The sequence below is a fragment of the Castanea sativa genome, chromosome 6, assembly GCF_040712315.1.
Source record: "Castanea sativa cultivar Marrone di Chiusa Pesio chromosome 6, ASM4071231v1".
NCBI classification, from domain to species: Eukaryota; Viridiplantae; Streptophyta; class Magnoliopsida; order Fagales; family Fagaceae; genus Castanea; species Castanea sativa.
In genome coordinates, this window is record NC_134018.1 from 49,499,358 (window position 1) to 49,522,581 (window position 23,224).

A 23,224-nucleotide genomic window follows, 5' to 3' on the forward strand; every position below is an offset into this window, starting at 1 on the left:
GCAATGCGAGAATTATCGATATGTTCTACTAAATTGACATATACAATATATGTGACTTTAGTTAACTATTAATTACACAAATTATTCTTTTTCTTTATATTCCATTTCGCTTAAATACTTGGTATAATTCAATTCAAAAGTGTTACTATCAATATATTAAAGGCAAAAAAGAAGAAGGTGTAACTAAATCATAAGAATAATCAAAGTAAACAGAAAGAAAAGCAAATACCACCCATGGAGCGCCTTTGTCCCTGTGTATCCTTATAATGGGTTTGGGGTTTTGAAGTTACTTGTATAGTTTGCAATGGCAAAGGGGTGGGGCAGGATCAAATTAAGGATACATGTCCCCATCCTATCTTTGGGCAGGAAAAACCTATACGGAATAGGTTCAAAGTAGGGCAAGTTTGAAGTAATTTATAGGTAGTTTTGACATGTATAAGGTAAAGATGAAAGAGAAAGGGAAAGTCCAATTACCTGTGTGTTAAAAAAAAAAAAAAATTGTTTTAGGATGCTATATAAAGGCTGTGATTTGATTATTGTAGCAGATGATGTCCTAATTTCCAACTTTAACAATATGGTTCTAATTTTTCCAATTCATTATGCCACACACTTTTCATTACCCAAATCTACACAAAGCAAAAATTCAATTCAAATATATCCAATATATAGCATTGCATATAGTCCTTACATTTTTTTTTCCACCAGGGAATTCCTTCTTGTGTCAAACCCAATTCCAAATTTCAAACATAAAAAAACATTGATTACACATGACTGGAACTGCACAAGCACCATGCTATTGCATAATTTCATGGTGAATCTGCTTTCTTATTATGTGTCATTGAGTCAATCTCAAAGGCAGGTATCAGCACATTGGGCTTGTCCTTGAACCTATAAAGTGGTATTCCAACCAAGAAATCTCTATTCTCGTCCTGGACTTTAAACTCCTCGTCTGCATTTGTGAAGCTAGAGCTTATAATTAGGGTCACCAGCAACATAACAAGGAACCCGACTGAGAACTTCTTCATAGAAGTTGCCATCATAAGTTTGTTTTGAGAAATTCTCCAATGAAGTTCTAAGTGAAGAAGGAATTGAAACATGGTGGGAGAGATTTTATAAGGAGAAATGCATGTAGTTTCATTTATTTTAAGGAAGTCTAAATATAGCTCAAATTTCAATGGTTCAGTTTGCCTTTCCTTCTTATCATTAAGAGGTGCTGGTACATTTTACTTATCAAAATGGATGGTGGAAAGCAATTGATTAATAGGGTTTTTTTTTTTTTTATACATGAAAATCAAGAAAATTTTATTGAAACAGCAGAAACCGTACAAACTGCACTAAATTTTCATCTAATGCATGCTCAGTTATAACTATATCAAAGAAAACTTGAGGGGCAGAGCCTAAAACAAACTGACCAGCTGCCCCTCGAAGTTTTTTTTGGCTAATAATGTTTAACTTGAATGATATCTCTTTTTTTTTTTTTTTTGGTAAACAAAAAATGGTTAGAGGGAGGCAACCAGTTTAGCTTCCTTACCTGGTTCGTAACTATAGTAGCACTCTACTTACTTCCGGGCAAGACCCATATTCCCTGTCTTTGAATGATATCTCTTCTCCTTATAAAAACAAGAAATAATGTGAATTTCATGGGCCCATAATGTAATGTGTACATGTGTAATTACCAATTAACAAAAAAACAAAAGTTTCTTTGGAAATTTGTGGAATTTGGTTTCAGCACAGTTAAAGGTTGTTGATTATCAAGAATTAGTCAGTGTGAGTTCCTGCAATGGTGGAAGAAACGTAACAGGAAGTAGGTTGCTTTAGTTGTGATTTGATGTTATGTTAGTTAGCTTTGTCTCTTCCTATTGATGAAAGCTATTTGGTAAAATGTTAGCCGCGATTTTGGACTCCCTGTTTTTTTGTCTTTCTATTTTTTTTCCACAATAAAATGGAGAAAGAGATCTTTGAATCCATATTCTCCTTTGAAATGTCTACGTAAATGTTGAACTTGGTGTAACAAATTAAACCATATAGTTTTTAAAATATTAAATTAAATCTCGATGTTTCAATAAGTAACTAATTCAATTTTAAGACTATTTAAGCGAACATTGCATTTGGGGATTAATATAGGCTTAGAGTTTTTCCTCTAAAAAAAAAAAAAGCTTAGATTTTGACTTGTTACTTGAAATCTCAAAGTTTAATTTGTTAATTTTGAAACTATAGAGTTTAATTTGAAATTGTATGAAATTTCTAAGTTTATTTTGTTACTTCTGAAACTACGTGATTTTATTTGTTACACCTCTTTAATTATAGGATTCAAAAGGTAATTTTTTCAAAAACTCTCCGTTGAAGTATTTTTGGGGGAAAAAAAAACCTTAAAAAGAGAAAAAAAAAAATCAAGAAGAAATTTCAAGAATGCCTTATAAAAATAATTTCGCTTAACACTATTTTCCTCACCTGTCATGTGATTTAAAATAGCTTATTTGCTTAGTTCTTTTTATTTCAACAATAAATTTTTTTGTGAGATTTAAAAAATAAGCTAAGTAAAACTATAAATGAAGCTTTAGAAAAAAAAAAAAAAATTATACCTTAGCTGCGAGCAGCCCAAGCCCAATCAAATAAGACTGTCTTACCTGTTCCTTAAAAAAAAAATGAGAATACAATATAAAGAGCAGCCCAAGCCCATTCAAATAAGACGAACCACATCTGATTGATCCCAATGCCCCAACTGGGCCTTATATATATATTCTTTCAATCTCTATTGGGCTAATAAGATGGGCCTGAAGTTTCAAAAAAAAAAAGATGGGCCTGACTTTCAATTACATCCAAACGGGTTAACCCGTTCTCGGACCCTAAACATACAAAATTCAAATCGGTTACCGATTTTGGGTTTTTTCCCCATATTCCATTTCGCCACAACTCACTCTCAAGTCTCAACCTCGGCCTCGGCCTTCTCTCTCTCTTTCTCTCTCTCGCTCTCTCTCTTTCTAAGTTATTTACTCCATTCCTCACTTTTCCGGCGACTCTCTCCGACGAAATCTCACACAAGGTAAACCCTAACTTCGTCTTCTTCACGTGTACTTGTGCGTATTCTCACTCTGTAGCAGCGAGATCTCGGGTAGCAAATGCCATAACCTCACATAGGTTTCTTTCTTCTATGTGAAATTGATATCATATAACCTAATTCATACTCTCTCTTTTTTTCTTTTTTCTTTTTTTCCTGGTTTGGAAGTTTGTAACCATATAAAAGCAAATTGTTAAACGCTGTATATTTAGGCTTTGTAGAATTTGGTCCTATTTTGACTATGATTTATCCACAAAAAAAAAAAAAATTATGAATGATTAAGCTCAAGTATGTGGATGTTAAAACTGATTTTGGTTATATCTGAAGTCATAGGATTTGTTTAAAGCGGAAATTTTGATATGATGAGACTGGAGTGGAATGTCTTGCCCAATTTAGCTTAATTTCGAGTGATATGTTGAGGTGGTTTTGCTTTGGTGGATTTTGTTTTAGTTTGTAGATTGAACGAGTTGGATTCAATCATATGCTTTTCCTTTGCGTTAATTCTTGAAGCTTTGCTGATTAATTCTTCGATGACTTTGTTATGTAGGTATATATAATTATTAATATATACAAATAGGAAGATGGATCACCATGAGGACGAATGCCGTGTTGGAGCTGAAAATCATGGCAAGCAAGATGAGGAGGTGAGATTGGTGTATCTGGTTCTGAAAATTGATTCACGATGACTCATGCTTTTAGTTGCTTGGTTTGCACTTTGGTTTAGTTATGCAGATTATTAATATTTTTTGTCTGTTAGTTTTGTTACAATTCACAAAAACTGGTGCACGTGATGATATTGATTTTATTTGCTCCAAGTTGGGTAATGATGGAAAATATTTGAAAACGGCATTGATAATGTGCTGAGAACTTACTGTTTTCTTCTTTGTGCTCATTTTGGACAGGTAGTTCTTTATAGAAATGACTTTTCAAGGCTATTATTTTCTTTTTGCAGGAAGCTGCTGCTCGTCTTGAGGAAATGAAGAAATCAGTTGAGTCAAAAATGGCTCTTCGTCAAAGCAATATGAATCCTGAAAGGCCTGGTTAGTGAATGTTACAAGAATTTTAGGGTTTACTATGTATATCAATGTTTGAATGGTCATCTAAAAGGATGCAAATTTTTATACACAGAAGCTAAAAATTTGATACAAACTTCATAATTTATGCTTAATTGGAAAGCATATAATAAAAGGAACAAGGCTAATAAATTATTTTGATAAAGCAATGCTGATAAGAGTTATTTTCAGAACAGTCAATCTTAGGTGTTTGTATTTAATGGAGTGATTTTAGGATTTTAGAAAGAGGAGGTTGGAACTTCTGGAGGAATCTATAGTGTTCTTCTGGAGGTATGTGCAAAGATACCATGTCTTTTTGCCAATGACCTTTAGGTTAAATGGTATTTCCTAGTGTTTCCAACGGAGTTGTCCAAGGTTCAAATCCTCCCTCCCCAACTTACAATGTATCAGAAGATATACCGTGTCTCTTCAGTTCAGATCATCTCTCATGCATTTGACCTGTAGCTTTAATTTATTGTAATTACTTTCAATTCCCCTATGTGATTTTTATTTTTATTTTTCAGGTGAAAATCCTGTTTTCCTGCCTTTACCTCCCACAATTACCTTGTTAATTAAGACCTATCAAAAAAATTTCCTTGTTATAAGAGCTAACCACATCTTTCATAATAGTATGGTGCTCATAATTTTACTGGGTCTCACTTTAAGAAAAAAAGTTATACTAGGTCACTAGCTCAAGTTTTGTGCAACTATGCTCAATTAGCAAGCCCAGATTTGGTACGTCAAATCTGCATTATTGGGAAGGAGCTTGAATCAGTGTTGGGACTAGAGAGAGAAAAGAGGATTTGCTTTAAAAGGTTCTGCTAGGATTGAGAATGCCAATATTAAGGTTTTAATAGAATAGGACACGTGGCATCATTTTCAATTCCAAGATTAGAATTGTGCATATAACTTTAGCCTCATGGGAGTGGAGTATTAAGGAGTAGACTGGCCAGTGGGGATCAATTGGTTCAAGAGTATGCCTCAGAGTGTGAGTTTTTACTTTTAAGTTACCATGTTCAAGGTAAATTTCATTTAGTGGGTTGGAATAAGGTGTGCTCTCCTATTGTAAATTGGAGATTATGATTTTGGAGAATCACCACTTTCATAAAGCTTTGTTGGGTAAATGGGTATGGAGATATGGGGTTGAACAAGGGCAGCCTTGGTGTGGTATCATTAAGGCTAAATATAGAGAGCAATTGGGTGATTGGTATACGGTGATTGTGACCTCATGGTTGTAGTCTGTGGAGAGGAATTTGAGCTAATTGGGATAGATTCTCTGATTTTGTATCCATTAGGGTGGGGAATGGCACGATAATTAGATTTTGGCATGATGTATGGTGTGGAGATCAGTCTTTGTAGACCTTGTTTACAGACTTATACTCCGTTGCAGTGGACACAGATGCTTCAGTACATTCTTTGACTACATTTGGTGAGAATGGTAGAAGTGGGTGTTAGAATCCTCAATTCATTAGGGATTTCCATGATTGGGAGCTAGAAGGATTGAATGACTTGATGGGATTACATTACTCTAGACAGATTGTTGAAAGGAATAAGGACCGTTTGTTTTGGAAATTGGAATCCAAATGGGAAAGGCCAATTCAGTGTTTGGTCCTATTATGCATATGTTTGCGACAGGCCCCTCAATCTGGGTTCGTCTAGAAAGACATATAGGGTAGTAAGGTACCCCTTAGTTAGCTTTGAATTCCTTATTAGACCAGAGATAACCTTGCAAAGCGGAAGCTAGTGGTGGTTGACAAATGTATAACGTGCAAGGGCAGTATTGAAATTGTTGACTGCTTGTTGGCTGTTGCTGCACTGCCCTATTGTTAGGGAGTTGTGGTCTTTTGCATTTATGGCTTTTGGGGTTCTTTGTGTTATGTTAGGCCAGGTAATCGTTTTGTTGACTATTTGGAGAGGGGTGTTTTGGTATCATCATAATAACATTGTGGCAAGCTACACAGCATTGTATTATGTGGACTATTTGGAGAAAGAGGAATCGACAGACTTTTTAGAATGAACAGCATTCTAGAAAAGGATTAAGAATAGTTTTTGAGATCTCTTTTTGAATATAGTACTTCGATTTTTTTGGGGGTGGGGGGGGGGGTGTCTTGTAGTACTATTGTTGATTTTTGGACCTCATGAGGGTCTGCTTGTAATTCTTTAAGGGCACTTGCTTTTGAGCTCTCCTTCATGTGCTTTTCTTCAGGAACTTGCTTTGGTGTCTTTGAGTGAACCAATTTGTGTTTCTTGTAAACATTTCGTGCTATCACAATCTCTGCATATCATTGGTTACACTTACATTGCTTTGAATTTTCTTCTAATTGGGTTTTTGAGTATATCTTAGTGAGGGTTTCGGGGTCTTTATACTTCCCCAGGCTTAGTTGGCAGAATCTCTTTTGCTTTTAAAATTGACTGCTGCATTCTATTTTGTTTGACAATATTATGTGTTTTTAAAATATTGACACTGTCAACATAACCAGATTCAGGATTTCTTAGGACATTGGACTCCAGCATTAAACGCAATACAGCAGTTATAAAAAAACTAAAGCAGATAAATGAAGAGCAGCGCGAAGGCCTGATGGAAGATTTGCGAGGTGTCAACCTAAGCAAATTTGTTAGTGAAGCCGTCACAGCTATATGTGATGCCAAGCTTAGAAGTTCAGATATACAAGCAGCGGTTCAGGTACTCTTTTGCACTAAATATCTTGAGACTTTAGTTTTTCGTGCAATTTTTTTACTTCTACATGTTAGAGTGGGTTTGTTTCATGCATTCCTATGAGTGAAAGCTTTGTTTTCTTTTGTTTAGTGCATATATGAACTCATTTAATTGATGCTTAGCGATAAACATAGGGATACCGTTTGTGTTTTAACTGTTCTCCTGAACAGTGTCTGACACTGTCTATTTTTTCAAAGATCTGCTCTTTGCTTCATCAAAGGTATAAAGATTTCTCGCCAAGCCTGACTCAAGGGCTCTTGAAGGTATTTTTTCCTGGAAAGTCTGGGGATGACTTGGATGCAGATAAGAACTTGAAGGCCATGAAAAAGCGCAGCACTCTGAAACTCCTTTTGGAACTTTACTTTGTTGGAGTTATAGAAGACAGTGGCATTTTCATGAATATCATTAAGGATCTTACAAACTTAGAACATTTAAAGGACAGAGATACTACTCAGACAAATATGACCCTTCTTGCTAGTTTTGCCCGACAAGGAAGAATTTTCCTAGGACTTACATTCTCTGGACAAGAAATTCATGAAGAGGTACAATTTCTCTTTGGTCCTTTACATGACTTAGTACATTTTATTAGCCTTGTTATCCCTGTTCTGTTTATGGCTTTTCATCATTTAAATCAGAAGTGGAGCTGTTTGTGATTTCCATTTAAATTTATTCTTGTTTTAAAGGGTTTTAGACTTTTAGTTTTCAATGAAAATCTTTAACACGCTTATCTTTTTCTTTTTCTGTTCTTTTGGCCTTTTTGGGTATTAAGGATTACTTTTCCAGTGTTATTTTATTCTAGTTACTCTACTGACATTGTGCTACAGTTTTTTAAGGGCCTTAATATCACAACAGATCAAAAGAAGTTTTTCAGGAAGGCATTCCATACATACTATGATGCTGCAGCTGAGCTACTTCAGTCCGAGCATGATGTAAGACTCTTTAAGTTACTTCTATTTTAAAAAAAAATTAGGTTCTGTTTTTTAACTTTTCCTACTTCCATTTTTTTAGATCCTGGTGTTCTATATTTATTTGAATAAAGAATTATTTTTTATATTATTCCCTCTTTATATCTTTTCATAATGGTTGTAGTTGATGGACTTTTATGTTTGTATTTCTGTATAGTCACTTCGTCAAATGGAGCATGAAAATGCTAAGATTCTAAATGCTAGAGGAGAGCTCAGTGATGAAAATGTCTCCTCATATGAAAAGCTGCGGAAATCTTATGACCATTTGTACCGCAATATCTCTTCGTAAGTTATTTATGATTTTATACTCTTCATTGCATCTGATTTTGCTAGTGACTCAAACAATGGGGTTGGTAATTCCTCAATAGGATTTTATTTATGTTGTAAGATTTACGACTTACAATATTTCATTGCTTTGACATTTTGCATGCTTTTATCATGTGATGTCTCACTAGATAATTTCTTATTCTTTATGCTCTATACTAATGTTTGCTTATATCATAGCTGATCTCAGGTTTATATGAAGAACTTTTAAGTTCAGTTAATTTACTTCTGTGACTTTGCGTTGATACCATCAATATTTCTAAAAGGCAGTTTAGGATACTAGTCACATGATCCAGACATGTTGATTTATGTGGTTCTACTAATTGGTGAATTAATGGCTTATGTCATGAAATTAGTATGATCTGAAGATCTATATCACATAGATGCTAATGCAAGAAAGGTGGCATAACTTTGGAAATTTTTGTTGAAATTTGAAAGATACAAACTCCCTTGTGGAAATTTGAAAGATACAAATTCATCAAGATTCCTGAGCTGTAGGGTGGTCAGCTTAAAAAGTTCCATCAGTTCTTAAGATAAGAATTCTTGTTTCTGGGGACACTGTAATATTCTTTTACCGCTGCTGAAGATGATGGCATAATAGCTGTTTTCTGTAGCTGGTGCATATAAATAAATAAATAAAAGAAACTCAATGGGGGTAAATAAAAATCTAAGAAGCATGGACATTGGCACAGACATGGACATGGAGACTTGGCAATTCTTGTAAAATTATGGGGATACGACAATTAATTAATTAATATGTATCTTTTAAGAATATTTATTTATTTATCAAAAAAAAATTTATTTATAAGCATATTTTATGTTTATTCTAAGTTTTCAAAATAAATAATAACTTTCAAACCTTTAAAAATATATTTTATATCAGAGGAAATTTTTTTCTCCAAACACAATGAGGATGGAGTGTTCATGTAGAACACAGACACACTGGGGGGTTTTGAAGTGTCTGTGCTCCTTAAATAGAAAATAGATCTTCCTTCAGCTTCCACTCAACTGACGTGTTCTTCATAAAAATTCCAGTTTAGTAACTTAATTTCTTTTTTATCTGATTGTATGAATTCCTCTTTTTGCAGTTTAGCAGAAGCACTTGATATGCAGCCCCCAGTGATGCCAGAGGATGGTCACACAACTAGGGTTACTACTGGGGAGGATGCTTCACCTCCTGCTTCTGGGAAAGATTCTTCTGTTCTAGAAGCTTTGTGGGATGATGAAGATACCAGGGCTTTCTATGAAGGCTTACCTGATCTCAGGTTTGTCTTGGTCAGATTATTATGCCAATTGAAAGTCACCTTTAAATAAAATTTGCCACTTTTGTAGTGTTGTTTGTTGACAATTATGAATGCTTTTTTTGTTGCTTGTTCCTTAGATGGTGGTTCCCTTAAAAGTAAATTTTCTTGCTTGACATGTTATTAAGATTTGATGAATTTATTTTTTCTCAGAGCATTTGTACCAGCAGTATTATTGGGAGAAGCAGAACCCAAAGTGAATGAACAATCTGCCAAGACGCAAGAACAACAGGCTGTAAGAAGCTTAAATTCTGAATTATTATCTAATGCTCTGGTTATTTTTTGAGCTAGCCATAACATTGTGGTGAAAATTGATCTTTTCTTATATCCAATCATTGAAAAATGTTTGGGAAATTTTCAGTTGTTTGTGTTATGATTTTATAAAAGGTGCTGTTTTTATTAGTATTTTTATAATCATCAATTTTTAGAATTTAGCTATTGAAATTCATGTTCATAGGGTATGATATCTACCATTTGAAGTTGCTATAAAATTGAAATTTTGGTTTGTTTGTAAGGAACTGGCACCTGAATCAGACCAACGTCAGCAAGCTACCCAAGATACAACAGAGGTTTCTGCAGACTCTGGCACTTTGCAGGAGGGGAAAAACTTAGATAGAGGGAAAGATAAGGAAGAAAAAGATAAAGAAAAGACTAAAGATATGGACAAAGAGAAAGGGAAAGATAAAGATGCAGATAAAAAGGGGGAAAATGAAAAGGAGAAACTAAAAGGTCTTGAAAAGACTAAAGATATGGACAAAGAGAAAGGGAAAGAGAAAGATTCAGATAAAAAGGGGGAAAATGAAAAGGAGAAATTAAAAGGTCTTGAAGGCACAAATTTGGATGCTTTATTACAGAGGCTTCCGGGTTGTGTGAGCCGTGATCTTATCGATCAACTGACTGTAATCATCTCTGTATCTTTAAGCTTTATTATCTACTACCAATTTTCATATTTTGGTATCAAAACCCTCACAATGAAGAGCTTATCATTGTATATTTTCACTTCCAGGTAGAATTCTGTTATTTAAATTCAAAGTCCAATCGGAAAAAGCTTGCAAGGGCATTGTTTAATGTCCCGAGGACATCTCTAGAACTACTACCATACTACTCACGCATGGTTGCCACACTTTCAACTTGTATGAAGGATGTCTCATCCATGCTGTTGCAGATGTTGGAGGAGGAGTTCAACTTCTTAATTAATAAAAAGGTAAAGTTTCACATATCAAATAGGTGTTCCATTATAAATAGGAGTTGATGGTTATTTCTTATGTCCTGCTGCTTTTTCATTTCATTAATTATTCATGATTTTCCTTTTGAACTGTAATTTGCTGCAGGATCAAATGAACATTGAAACAAAGATAAGGAATATTAGGTTTATCGGAGAACTCTGCAAGTTTAAAATTGCAACATCTGGCCTTGTTTTTAGTTGTTTGAAGGTAATTATGTGTGTGTGTGTTTGTTATTGACAATTACTATGTGTTATTGACAATATGGGTCCTTAAGCCTAGCACCATGCCTCATGAAGTGGAGGTTACTAGTTCGAATTTCCTGTCCTGTACCCCCTCTCCTTGGGGCCAAAACTTACTCATTAAATAAAAATGATTAGCATGGGTAGGATGTTATCCTCTTCAATTTCTATGTCTACAATGTTTGATGTTCTCTGTGGTTCTTGTATACCTTTTGGTTGCAAAAGAGTAACTAGCATGGAGATATCTTGCCTTGAAATCAGCTATATTGTTATCATTTCCATTACTTGCATTTTCTTATTTAACTTCCATCTCTTGGTCTATTGAATTTTAGTTGAAAGATGAATTAAGAAACTGTTCATGCTATTTGTTGAGATTTGAGATAAATATTTTTCATTAAGGTTGATACTTTGGTTCATATTGGATAGATATATATTGATGCTTTCTCTTCTTACCAGGCTCATTAATAAGATTTCTCATCATAAACTGATGTTTCTTGTATTGATGCTTTATATTCTCACCAGGCTTGTTTAGATGATTTCACTCATCATAATATTGATGTTGCTTGCAATCTTCTCGAGACATGTGGTCGTTTTCTGTATCGATCTCCTGAAACTACCATTCGGATGGCTAACATGTTGGAAATTTTGATGCGCTTGAAAAATGTAAAAAATCTGGATCCTCGCCACAGCACCCTAGTGGAAAATGCTTACTACCTGTGCAAACCACCTGAAAGATCTGCACGAGTCTCTAAAGTCCGTCCTCCATTGCATCAGGTGTGACAAATTTCTCAGGTTCAGTGGTCCTCCCCCACCCCCCCCCCCCCCCATCCCCCCAATCTGACTCTTAACTTTTTGTTTGATTATCTTTTGGCAGTATATTAGGAAATTGCTATTTTCAGATCTTGATAAGAACACCATTGAGCATGTCCTGAGGCAACTTCGCAAATTGCCATGGAGTGAATGTGAGCCATATCTTTTAAAATGCTTTATGAAGGTTCACAAAGGGAAGTATGGTCAGATTCACTTAATTGCTTCTCTCACTGCCGGTTTGAGTCGCTATCATGATGAGTTTGCCATTGCTGTTGTTGATGAGGTTTGTTAACTTTCAATTCAGATAACCATTTCTTCAGTTGATTGAAGTTTTCCATAAGAAACATGATCTTGATTTTGAGAGAGAATCTAGATTATCCACTTAATTTTTTTTTCTTGATGTACATTTCCTCCATTTTATATTTCTTTTGCTGGTGCAAGCTTCTGAATTTGGATTTTTCAATTTACATCTTGTGGAATGCTTAATGTTAGAAAATGGGGAAGTTGTGTTCTATTGGAATAAGCTGAGTGTTTTGAAAAGAAAATCTAATTTTTTTATAATAAAAAAAATCCCAATTGGTGTTTACAACTATTTGAAGTCAAAGGCCAAAAACTTAAAAATAGATAGAACCTTTTGACTTAAGTGGATCTTGGATATAAATGCTAAAATGATACAAAATGATCTCTTAATAACAATTATTTGTTGTTCATCATAAAAGCTCGTCTCTTTTCCTTGCTATATAGAGATGTAAGAGCAAAATCTGAAGTGTTGTTGGTTCCAGTGGGCAACTCGGGCTGACAGTTACAAAGAAGCTTTTTTTATTCATGTTCAAGAGCTTCTATTCTTTGTCCTTGGGATAGTGATATAAAATGAAAGTGGCTGTCTATAAGGCTGTTTGGTTGGGTGAATTTTGGGGAAAATTGAAGAGGGGGGAACAATATCCAGTGGTTAGCCTTTCTACCATATCTACCATTGAAGTTGATGTTTGATCAGTAGGAGCAAGATCATTGACTTTTTAATTCTTGATTAAGTGTTTAACATCTTTAACACTATTAATTCATCCTTCATTGAGTAATATGTTGTAACTTTTAACTTCCTTCATCCCATTTTAAATATCTCATTTGTTGATATAGGACAAATTAGAGATTTGTCTACGTTTAGTTGTGGTGGGTTTAGGGTTAGGAAAGAAGAATTATATAGATTTTAGGGCTGTTTAGGGGCTTTGTGAATAGTACCTGCGAACCATAACCTTAGAAAGAAAGAAAAGAAAATAAAGAGAAGAGAGAAGGAGAAAGAAACAACAAAGGCCAACGTGCCTATTGCTCAAGACACTCAATTTTAATAATAAACTCATTCTCTTTTTTCTTTTTTCTTTTTTAATACATTCAGTACAATATGTATAAAGACTCTTTACTTGTATTAGTAGTAATAGGAATCCTACTAGTATTAGGACTAATAATGAAACCTAGTAAATACTAACTTGGATCCAAAGTAAATAAACTTAAGATACTTAGAATACCTGAGAAGATTCTAGACTCAACTAAATTACCAAAATACCATTAATTCGCAGGAATTGTAGAAATTACAAATTTTCCCCTCAATATAACAATGAGTAAAATAAAAACCCAAATTAAAAACTATTTTAACCCTGATTGGGAAGAGCACTTTGAGAATGTATCCCAACGGGTGCTTCCTCGTGTTCTTTCAGACCACTGCCCTTTTTTGTTGGAAGCTAGTGTTGTTCGATGTGGTCGAAGTGCCTTTAAATTTGAGAACATGTGGTTAAAAGATGAGGGCTTTGTTGATAGAGTTAAGCAATGGTGGGATGGTTACAGTTTTGAGGGCTCTCCAAGTTTCATCTTGGCTCAAAAATTGAAGGCTCTGAAAGCAGACTTAAAAAAGTGGAACAGGGAGTAATTTGGTGATTTGGCTTTTAGAAAGAAGAACAAGCTGACTGAGTTGATGAGGTTAGATGCAAGAGAGGAGCTAGTGGGTCTTTCAAATGAGGATTAGATTTGGCGCCTTTAACTCAAAGGAGACATAGAACAATTGGCTTCTCTTGAGGAGCCTTCCTAGAGGCAAAAGTCTCGGGCCTTGTTTGTGAGGGAGGGAGATAATAATATTCGGTTTTTTCATAGATTAGCAAACTCTCATAGAAATGCTAATCAGATTAAAAGGATTGAGGTGGATGGTGTTGATGAGCTTGATGTGCGCTCTCAAATAGTCCTCTTTTATCAAGGGTTGTATAAGGAAACTGAGGTGGGGCGTCCTACTATGGATGGGTTAGGTTTTGCTTGTATTGAAGAGAATGAGCGGGTGTCCTCAAAATATGGCAAGGGTCAAGGGGGGTGGAGTACTAATGTTTGTAGGAGGTCCCATGGGTGTGGCCTATGGAGAAGCATTAATGAAGGTTGGGAGAGTTTTTCTAAGCATCTGTCTTTTGTAGTGGGGAAAGGCGCTCGTATCCGCTTTTGGCATGATAGGTGGATTGGTGACGCTACGCTAAAAAATCTCTATCCTGAGCTCTATGTGTGTTTAGCGGTCAAGGATGCCTGTATCTCTGAGGTTTTGTGAATTCCAGAAGGGGTACTGTTAGAGTGTAGAATTTAACGTTTTATAGAGCTTTTGAAGATTGGGAGTTGGCTGCTTCGTATTCTCTTCTTTGGCTTATCCAAACCCGTATTTCTCAGGGTAGTAGGAGAGATACCCTTTACTGACGGCTTAAAGGAGATGGTAAGTTTGACACTCGGTCTTACTACCTTGAAATCTGGGGTGCTTCGAATTCTTGGCTTCCTTGGAAGGGGGTTTGGAAACCAAAGATCCCTAAGTGCGTGGTGTTCTTTCTGTGGTCTGCTGCTCATGGTTGAATCCTCACTTTGGATAATCTAATGCTTAAGGGACGCCCTTTGGTTAATACGTGTTGCATGTGTTGCATGTGTTGCAGTGATGAGGAGTCAGTTAACCACCTTCTTCTTCATTGTCCTATTACCCATTCCCTATGGACTTGTATGCTTCAGGCCTTTGGTATTTTTTGGGTTTTGCCAGGATCGGTGGTGGGTTTGTTATCTTGCTGGCATCAGTGGCATGGGAAGCATAAGTCGGACATTTGGAACTTGGTTCCAGGGTGCTTAATGTGGATTTTGTGGTTGGAACGAAATCGTCGATCCTTTGAGGACAAAGAGAAGACGTTGGTTGAGTTAAAGCTTTTATGCCATCGTAGTCTTATGGAGTGGTCTCGTTGTTGGGGTTTTACTGATTGTTCTACTTTCTCTAACTTTTTGTCCTCCCTTAGCTTAGTTTCCTGAATCCCCTTGGTTTATTGTTCTGTTTATTCCTTTTATTTCTTGTTGTTCATCATCATGAACTTCTTGTATTTCTCTTTTTTCTACCATTTATAAAAGCTTTCTGATTACCTATCAAAAATAAAATAAAAGACTCATACTTAGACCATTAAAAGGGCATGACTTTCACTTCAATTGGACTTCACACAAGGACCCAATAAAATAATCTTGAATAGGTGAATTTGCAAAGCAATAGCATATTAATGTTCCATGACTCCATCACTTTTCTTTTTGGGAAGTCCCAAAACATGTCCACTTTCTAAAAGTGGAATTTCTTATTCTAATGGAAGAAAAAATCCATGAACAAGGTAATGTTGTCACCCAATGGATCTTCTGATAGATGCTCAACAGTTTTTCATTGCTCTTGAGCTTAATGCACTGGCTTAAAGCCACTCTAAACTCTCCACTGTTAGAATATGATGGAAGGCTGCTGTCTAAAGGACAGAAGATACTCTAATTAGAATCACAACTTGCCAAATGCTCTTTTGGGGGAAAGAATGCCTTCTAATAAGATCAACCCTCAAAATTTTTGTTCCTGTTTTTGCTCAACACTTCTGATTCTGTTACTCTCAACTCAAAGTAGCCTCCCTTCATCAGTGCTATGACTGGCTCTGAAGAAATACAAATATCAGAAATATTGTAAAATTCCACCTACATATGAAGTGTGTATTATTGTAGGCATTCCTGTGTTTTTTTTTTTTTTTTTGGAGTTTTTGTTGACAGTTCATTGATGATGACTTTACATTCAGGTTTTGGAGGAGATTAGGCTTGGGCTAGAATTAAATGATTATGGGATGCAACAAAGACGCATTGCCCATATGCGGTTCTTAGGGGAGCTGTATAATTATGAGCATGTAGACTCATCTGTTATTTTTGAGACACTTTATTTGATTCTTGTCTTTGGCCATGGCACTCCAGAGGTATGGAATTCTATCTTTTTTATTTATTTGAATGTCTATCAAAAGAATTCTTTTATTTTTATTTTTTAATTTCTCTTTTGTTTGATGTGCTAGTTGACAAATATTTTCATTAAGAGCTTTAGTGTTAACATGTTTAGTGAGTGAAGGGGAAGTACTCTATTACCTACTTACAAGAATAAGGGAAATATTTAAAACTATACAAATTATCGTGGAATAAAGCTTGAGTCACACTATGAAATTTTGGGAGGGAGTGATTGAATACAAGTTAAAACATGAAACAACAATATCGAAAAATCAATTTGGTCTTATGCCAGAAGCTATTTTCTTATATGTTTAATGGAAAAATATAGAGAAGTCGGTAAACATCTTCTTCTTTTTTATATACTAATAAGGGTTTCCAGAGCTCTTAAGAGCCTGACTATTCCCCTAGATGTGTTTAGTCCCCTTGTCCCACACACATTGGGTTAATAAAGGGGCAAATCCCTTGGGTTGGCTCCAAGATGCGGGCTAGAGGTCTCCATATGGTTTTTATGTAGGGGCTTGTCCCTAGAGAAAACATATCATAGGATACATAGATAGGTTATGTAGTGGCTTTAGAAAAGAAAGGAGTTATCATAGAGTATATTAATGTTCAATTAGTAATTTGGAGAGTTGCTTTAGAGTCTTAAGACTTTTGGCTAAGTAGGACTAAAACAAAGCACATGGAATGTAAATTGTAAGTTCAGTAAAAGCAGAAACAACGATGAAGAGGCTGTAAGTCTTGATGGTCAGGAGATACCTAAGAGTGGTTTTTGATACCTTGGATCAACTATTCATGAGAATGGATGAGAATAGATTGAAGAGGATGTGAATCATAGGGTAAGATCATAGCAGATGAAGTTGAGAAGCATATCTGGTGAATTGTGTATTGTGTGTTTGTAGAATATGTATTACATTAAATGCTAAATTTTATAAGACTACCATAAGACCAACTATGCTTTATAGTACTGAATGTTGGGCTGTTAAGAAGTTTATAAAATGGGTGTAGTTGAAATGAGAATGTTAAAATGGATAATTGGAAATATAAGGGAAGATATTCAAAATGAAGAAATTTGCTTAAAGATTGTGGTGGAGCCATTGAGCTCTAGCTCAATTGGCATCTCATGCCCTTATAAGTTCTAGGGGAAGGGTGAGGTTGTGGATTCTAAACCCATTGGGTATGTGTGTAACTTACCAACAACAAAAAATGGAGTGGCCTTTCTTGATGAAAAGATTTGGGAGAGTTACATGGTTTGGTCATGTTCATAGGAAAATAATTTATGCACCAATGAGGAAGAGTGAGTTGATTCAAGTGTAGGGAACAAAAAAATGATAGAGGAAGGCCTAGAATAACATTAGTAGAAATAGTAAAAAAGTACATGTCAATTAAGGAGGTAAGACAGTATGATTTCAAATAGAATAGAATGGTGGATACATGACAACTAAGGATCCATAGTTGACCCAAAATTTTTGTGACGAAGGCTTGGTTGTGATGGTTCTATTTGTATAATGTGTGAGTTTGTCCATGACAACAGAATTAATGATTCTGAAAATAGGTGTTGCTTGCTTTACATTGCTTTCATTAATATTAATGAAAATGGGTATTTTTCTTTGTGTAGATGTGGGAAGTCTGTATTGACTGACATTCTTATCAAAAAAAAAAAAAAGTTTGTATCGTTTGACATGCTTTAATAATGAATAATTGTCTATAATGTCATGATTAGCAGATATGGAAATGAGTCTTGGACTAAGCAACTCCTGATCATCTAGATATGAGAACATGACTTTGTATTTAGTTTTTGATTTATATTACTAGAAATATTTTGTTTGCATACATGAAATTTCTGGGTTGTAAATTAAGTTAAATTCTTTAATGTTTCTCAAAATGAGTGTTGGATTAGGATAGAGATGTCCTGTCCTATATGTTTGATTTGCCTTCCCAGTAGGCAAGTGTCTTTCCAATAATAATTATATTGATTTCTATGCATGTAAGTTGCTTACTAGTAAAGTCACTCAATTTAAATTTGATCATGCTTGTGTGTTTGTATGCATTCACAGGCCCCATGTGTAACACATGGATAAGAAGCCACTCTGATTTACAAAGCATAAGAATGTTTCTGATTATATGTATAACGCATGGATAATGCATCTTCCTTTTTTTATTTTTCTTTTTAATGCTATTAGCAAGATGCACTAGACCCACCAGAAGATAGTTTCCGCATCAGGATGGTTTGTACTCTTCTTGACACCTGTGGGCACTACTTTGATCGAGGCTCTTCCAAGAGGAAGCTTGATAGATTCTTAGTACATTTTCAGAGGTATATTCTCAGCAAAGGTGCACTACCTCTAGATATTGAATTTGACTTACAGGTCAGTCATACATCTCTTTCTTTATTCCCTTCCTTTTTCTATTCTTGATATTATAGGAAACTAGGCAATCACAATTTGATATGAATTAATTTATTAAGCTTGCTAAGAAGTAAATTTAAAATATTATGCAAGAAGGCTGTGGGGGTAGAGTTATTAATGAATGGTGTAGATTATATACAAATATGATGAAGCAATATTAGCACAGAACAGGAATGGAAAGGCTGTAAGATTTTGACACTTTTATATGTAGAAATGACAGCTGAACTCTAGCCATTTGCTGTCAGTTAGCTTTTTAGCTGGGAGTAAGGGGTGTTCTGCTAGGATCTGGTTCTCAAGGCACATTCAATAAGGTAGGACCAAATTCTGCCTTATTTGAGGGCTGGGGAATCATTGAAACCTAGAAATACAATGCAGCAAGATAATTTTTCTTTCTTTTGACTCATTAAAGAACTGCTGCACCAAAATTAGATCTGCAACTTTGTCATGTCTGTAGGGAAGTAAATCCTCATGCTGATTGGCTGGAAACTTGATTCCAAAAACCTCCCCTTGGCTTAATCAGATGTTGCTCTTTCTTGCAAGGGAAGAGGATTTTATGCCAAATTTTTATGCGGGAATTGCCTCGCCCCAGCATTGTCAATCTCAGGTCCTAGAGTTTTGAGCATGACAAACAGCTATCAAATATAAGACTGATTTCCGTTTAATTAATTATTTTTTAATGAAATAAAACACACCATTTATTTATTTCTGACTATTCTGTTAGGAGTTAGGAAGATACAATTTTTGGATTACTAAATTTAGTGTTTTGAACAAGTTTATATTATTTGGATTCTACTGTCTTATACACTAAATCATTAGCACAATAGCATTCTCCCATATTTGCTGCAAATTTAGTCACTAACATATTAGCGATCAATTGTGGTAAGAATATCCAGTAATTTTAGAACCTGGTTAGCAGAGAAACTGCATCATGCAACAAGTAGCATACTCGGAGTTCCTCTCTGCTCTCTGTTCTTAATCTTTTAAGAATCTTTGTTGGGTTTTGAGGAATTTTAAACTTGGATTTTGGAAAGTCAATTCCCTTCTGCACTTATCAAAAAAAAAAAAAAAAAAAGTCAATTCCCTTCTGCACTGAATTTATTAGATAATACCAACGTCATTTCTATTATGGTAAGGTCCTAAAAATTGAAGCATTCTCAGGACTTATTTGCTGAATTACGGCCCAATATGACTCGATACTCTACCATTGAAGAGGTGAATGCAGCTATAATAGAACTTGAAGAGCATGAACATACTGTTTCAACTGACAAGGTTAGTAATGAGAAGCACTCTGACACAGAAAAGCGTTCAAGGAGGAATACTTCTGATGCCACCTCAGTGAATGGACAGAGCATTAATGGCACTGACGAAAACGGTGTGCATGAAGGCATTGGGGACAGTGATAGTGAGTCGGGGAGTGGCAGCGAGCCAGAGGGACATGATGATGAAGAGTTGGATGAAGAGAATCATGATGATGGATGTGATAGTGAGGATGAGGATGATGATGATGGGGGTGGACCTGCTTCTGATGATGACGATGAAGTCCATGTCAGGCAGAAGGCCCCTGAGGTGGACCCTCTGGAAGAAGCTAATTTTGAACAGGAGCTTAAGGCTGTAATGCAGGTATGATTGAGATTGTTATATACTCAATATTTTTGTTATACTTTCAGGTTGAATTAGGTCATCTTTACAATTTCTTGGAATATATTTTATGGGACTTAATTAGTATGCTCTATGGTTTTTTGGTTTCTGTTCCAAATTTCTTTATCCATTGGGGGGGGGGAGGGGGGGGCAGGGGGCGCCTAAATTTTCCGAATAGTTTGAAGTGATTTTGAAACATAGTTAGGAGGGTGAGGTTGTGGGTTCAAGATCCATGAGGTGTGTGTGACCAAGATGCTATCCGTGCTATTGTTTGACACCAATATTTGGTTTACATGGAATTGAATTGTTGCCTCAACGATCACATTCTTCTGGCTCTGCTGATGTTTGCATTTTATGTTTTCTCAAATTAATAGTGTCTTTATATTTCTCTAGAATGATATACTGAAGGGATACATTTGGTAACTTTTATGCCCTGACTGCAGGAGAGCATGGAGCAGCGCCGTCAAGAGCTCCGTGGTAGACCTACATTAAATATGATGATACCAATGAATGTGTTTGAGGGGCCCACAAAGGATCATCATGGAAGGGGAGGAGAGAGTGGAGACGAGACATTAGATGAGGAAGCTGGAGGAAGCAAGGAGGTTCCAGTGAAAGTTCTTGTGAAGCGTGGAAACAAGCAACAAACAAAGCAGATGTTGATCCCTCGGGATTGCTCACTTGTGCAGAGCACAAAACAGAAAGAAGCAGCTGAGCTTGAAGAGAAACAAGACATTAAGAGGTTGGTATTGGAGTATAATGATCGAGAAGAGGAGGAGCTTAATGGATTGGGTACCCAAACAATTAACTGGTCACAAGGTGGGGGCAGCAGAGTTGCCAGTCGTGGTGGCAACACTTGGGAAGGAACTGGTAGTAGGGCTAGTGGATCACGTCATCGGCATCATAATTACTCAGGTGGTGGAGTCTATTACAGCAGAAAAAGGTGAAAATTAATTGTCTTGCAATTCTAAATTGTTGACGGAATTCTCTGACTGTGCTACATCAACCATATATCCAATTAGATGTTCCTTTGCAATGGTGAAGAAGCCCAAGCATTTTGGCACTACCGGCTGCCATTTTTCTAGAAATGTGGCGAGGTTAACATTGGACTATATGAGAAGGTAGTGGTATATGGACTATGGGATGAAGAGAAACAAGAGGACCCCTGACCCCAAAAAAAACACTGGATATACGAAGGTTATTAGGTACAATTACATCCGATATGATTACATGCAATGGCAACCGGAAAATTCCTTTGGTGTTATGCTGTAATTACATCGGATGCATCATGACAGAAAAATCGATGCATGTCTACGATTGTATATTTGTCGATATGGAAAAAAAAAAGGGACTCTGATTAATATTCTGTGCTTTTTTTTTCCTTGGAAATTAATGTTATGTGTGGTTTTTATGTGCTGCACTACTTTTGTCTTCATTTCTTTGTTATTTTGGAGTCCTCAATGGTGTTCCATAGAAATTATCAACAAGCGATTAAATCAGCGTGAGAACCTAAAGAATGAAATTATAATGTAACCATTTGCATCTGTTTGTGTTACTAATATTTTCACAATGTTTTTTTCATATTGGCTTTGGTTTGAATCTAAGCACAATTGTCAATTGTCATGGTAGGTAAAGAATGCACTGTGTGAAGTGTGAACTTTGATTAATTAGGTGTGGCCACGAACACCAACTATAGTCCCACGTTTTTCATTTTTTGGTCTGAGTAAGAACAAGCATCAGAACTCAAAGGACGCTGGCTGGTTAATACATCTGCAAATATTCTGGTTTGGTTTGGATATTTAATAAATTATATCCTTGTGGTCACGATGTTACCACCGAGTCACCGACCAAGACATCGCTGCTAAAATAAGAAGCGGCCATCTTGCAATTCAGAATATTTCTTATCCTGTCCAGAATCATTTCAAGATAAATATAAGGAAACTATATATATCACTTTTCTCTTAAAGAATATCACGTTAAAAAAAGAAAAGAAAAGAAAAGACAAATAAAGAAAGAGCAAGAAATAATGAATAGACCCCACAATTATTATTCCTTCCTTCAATTCTTGCTGGATTAACTTTTTGATCACCGATACCACTCTCTATTCTTTACTTTATAGCAAAACCTCATATTTTTTGAGTCTGAGTGAGATAAAGATGAAGATAAAACCAACAGTCCCTATGAATGTTATATGGTTTTCTAGAGTAACAAATAATTCCTCCTCAAACGAGTCCTAACAAAAATGAAGCATTAATTTTGCCATACATATTGCGACTTTCAACATTAAAGAGTTCTTGCTTGAGTGTCCAAACCAAGCAGAGATTGCTTTTCCTTGGTTTATCCTTAGCTTGGAAAGGCTTTATCTAGTCTTAGCCTTTTTCACTAGTGTTATTAAATCATTGCTGATGGTAGCTTCTAAAGAAAAAAGTCTTTAATAATAATATAATAAAATCCAAAGCCTCCACCTTAGAATGGCTTTAATCTTTGGTTGTTGATGATGAGGCCAAGTAAACTTGGAGGTCTTACTGAGGCAAAACTTTTCTTTAAAAAAGGTAAGGCAAGAAACATAACTTATTGCAAGGAATTTGGTTCCCAAATCTTGTCTTGTGGCCATAAAACATATACTTAAGTGCCATTGGAGCATTGTTCTAGTTTTACAGCTCAGAATTGTGTGCCATAGATGTAACATGTGGGACCTGTATTTCCATTTATGCTAGAAATTTGTGACACCTTAAACTAGGGTAAACTTCTTAAAATGACCATTGTCATGTGATCCATGGTGATTGAAGTATTATTGTGTTACATATTCTTTTCTAGACAAAGACACAAGGTTTACTTTACTAACATAAGTCATCATAATAAACTAAAAAAAAAAACTAAAAAAAATTATACGAATCATGTCTTATGTTATTGTCATTTATTTTCAGCCAAAATTTATATGATAACCAAAACAGGCAAGTGGACTTCATGGCTAGCTCTACAATCTTCTACTAAATTTTTAATTGGAGAGAGAGAGAGAGAGAGAGAAGTCAAAGATTTTGTTTATAACTTCTAAGCTTATATATAATTTTATGTTCTAAACTAGTGCTTTGATTAGACAATTCCATACGCAAACCACGCCCCTTACATTTTGTAAAACTCAAGACAACGCTTTGAAGGTGAAGGAAAATGAAAAGCTCCAAATTGCTAGACAATGAACTATTAGGTTT

At 35.4% G+C, this 23,224-nt stretch overlaps 1 protein-coding gene across 1 annotated transcript; it reads left to right on the top strand.

Annotated features, from left to right (window-relative positions):
- Positions 1-2,875: 2,875 nt before the first annotated feature.
- On the top strand, positions 2,876-21,435 carry LOC142639097 (regulator of nonsense transcripts UPF2). Its single transcript, XM_075813201.1, has 18 exons — positions 2,876-3,043; positions 3,606-3,702; positions 4,011-4,098; positions 6,591-6,793; positions 7,024-7,368; positions 7,651-7,755; positions 7,949-8,076; positions 9,204-9,380; positions 9,570-9,651; positions 9,932-10,315; positions 10,423-10,620; positions 10,748-10,849; positions 11,404-11,655; positions 11,756-11,974; positions 15,783-15,953; positions 18,156-18,341; positions 19,539-20,000; positions 20,462-21,435. The coding sequence occupies exons 2-18, from the start codon at positions 3,640-3,642 to the stop codon at positions 20,960-20,962; spliced, it is 3,666 nt and encodes a 1,221-aa protein (XP_075669316.1). The 5' UTR covers positions 2,876-3,043; positions 3,606-3,639; the 3' UTR covers positions 20,963-21,435.
- The last annotated feature ends 1,789 nt before the right edge of the window (positions 21,436-23,224 follow it).

Excerpts from the sequence above, each read along its gene's own strand:
- LOC142639097 (XM_075813201.1), top strand. The coding sequence starts at position 3,640 with ATGGATCACCATGAGGACGAATGCCGTGTTGGAGCTGAAAATCATGGC. Across the intron at positions 7,756-7,948 it reads TACTTCAGTCCGAGCATGAT|TCACTTCGTCAAATGGAGCA; the intron begins GTAAGACTCTTT and ends ATTTCTGTATAG. Across the intron at positions 11,656-11,755 it reads TCCGTCCTCCATTGCATCAG|TATATTAGGAAATTGCTATT; the intron begins GTGTGACAAATT and ends ATCTTTTGGCAG.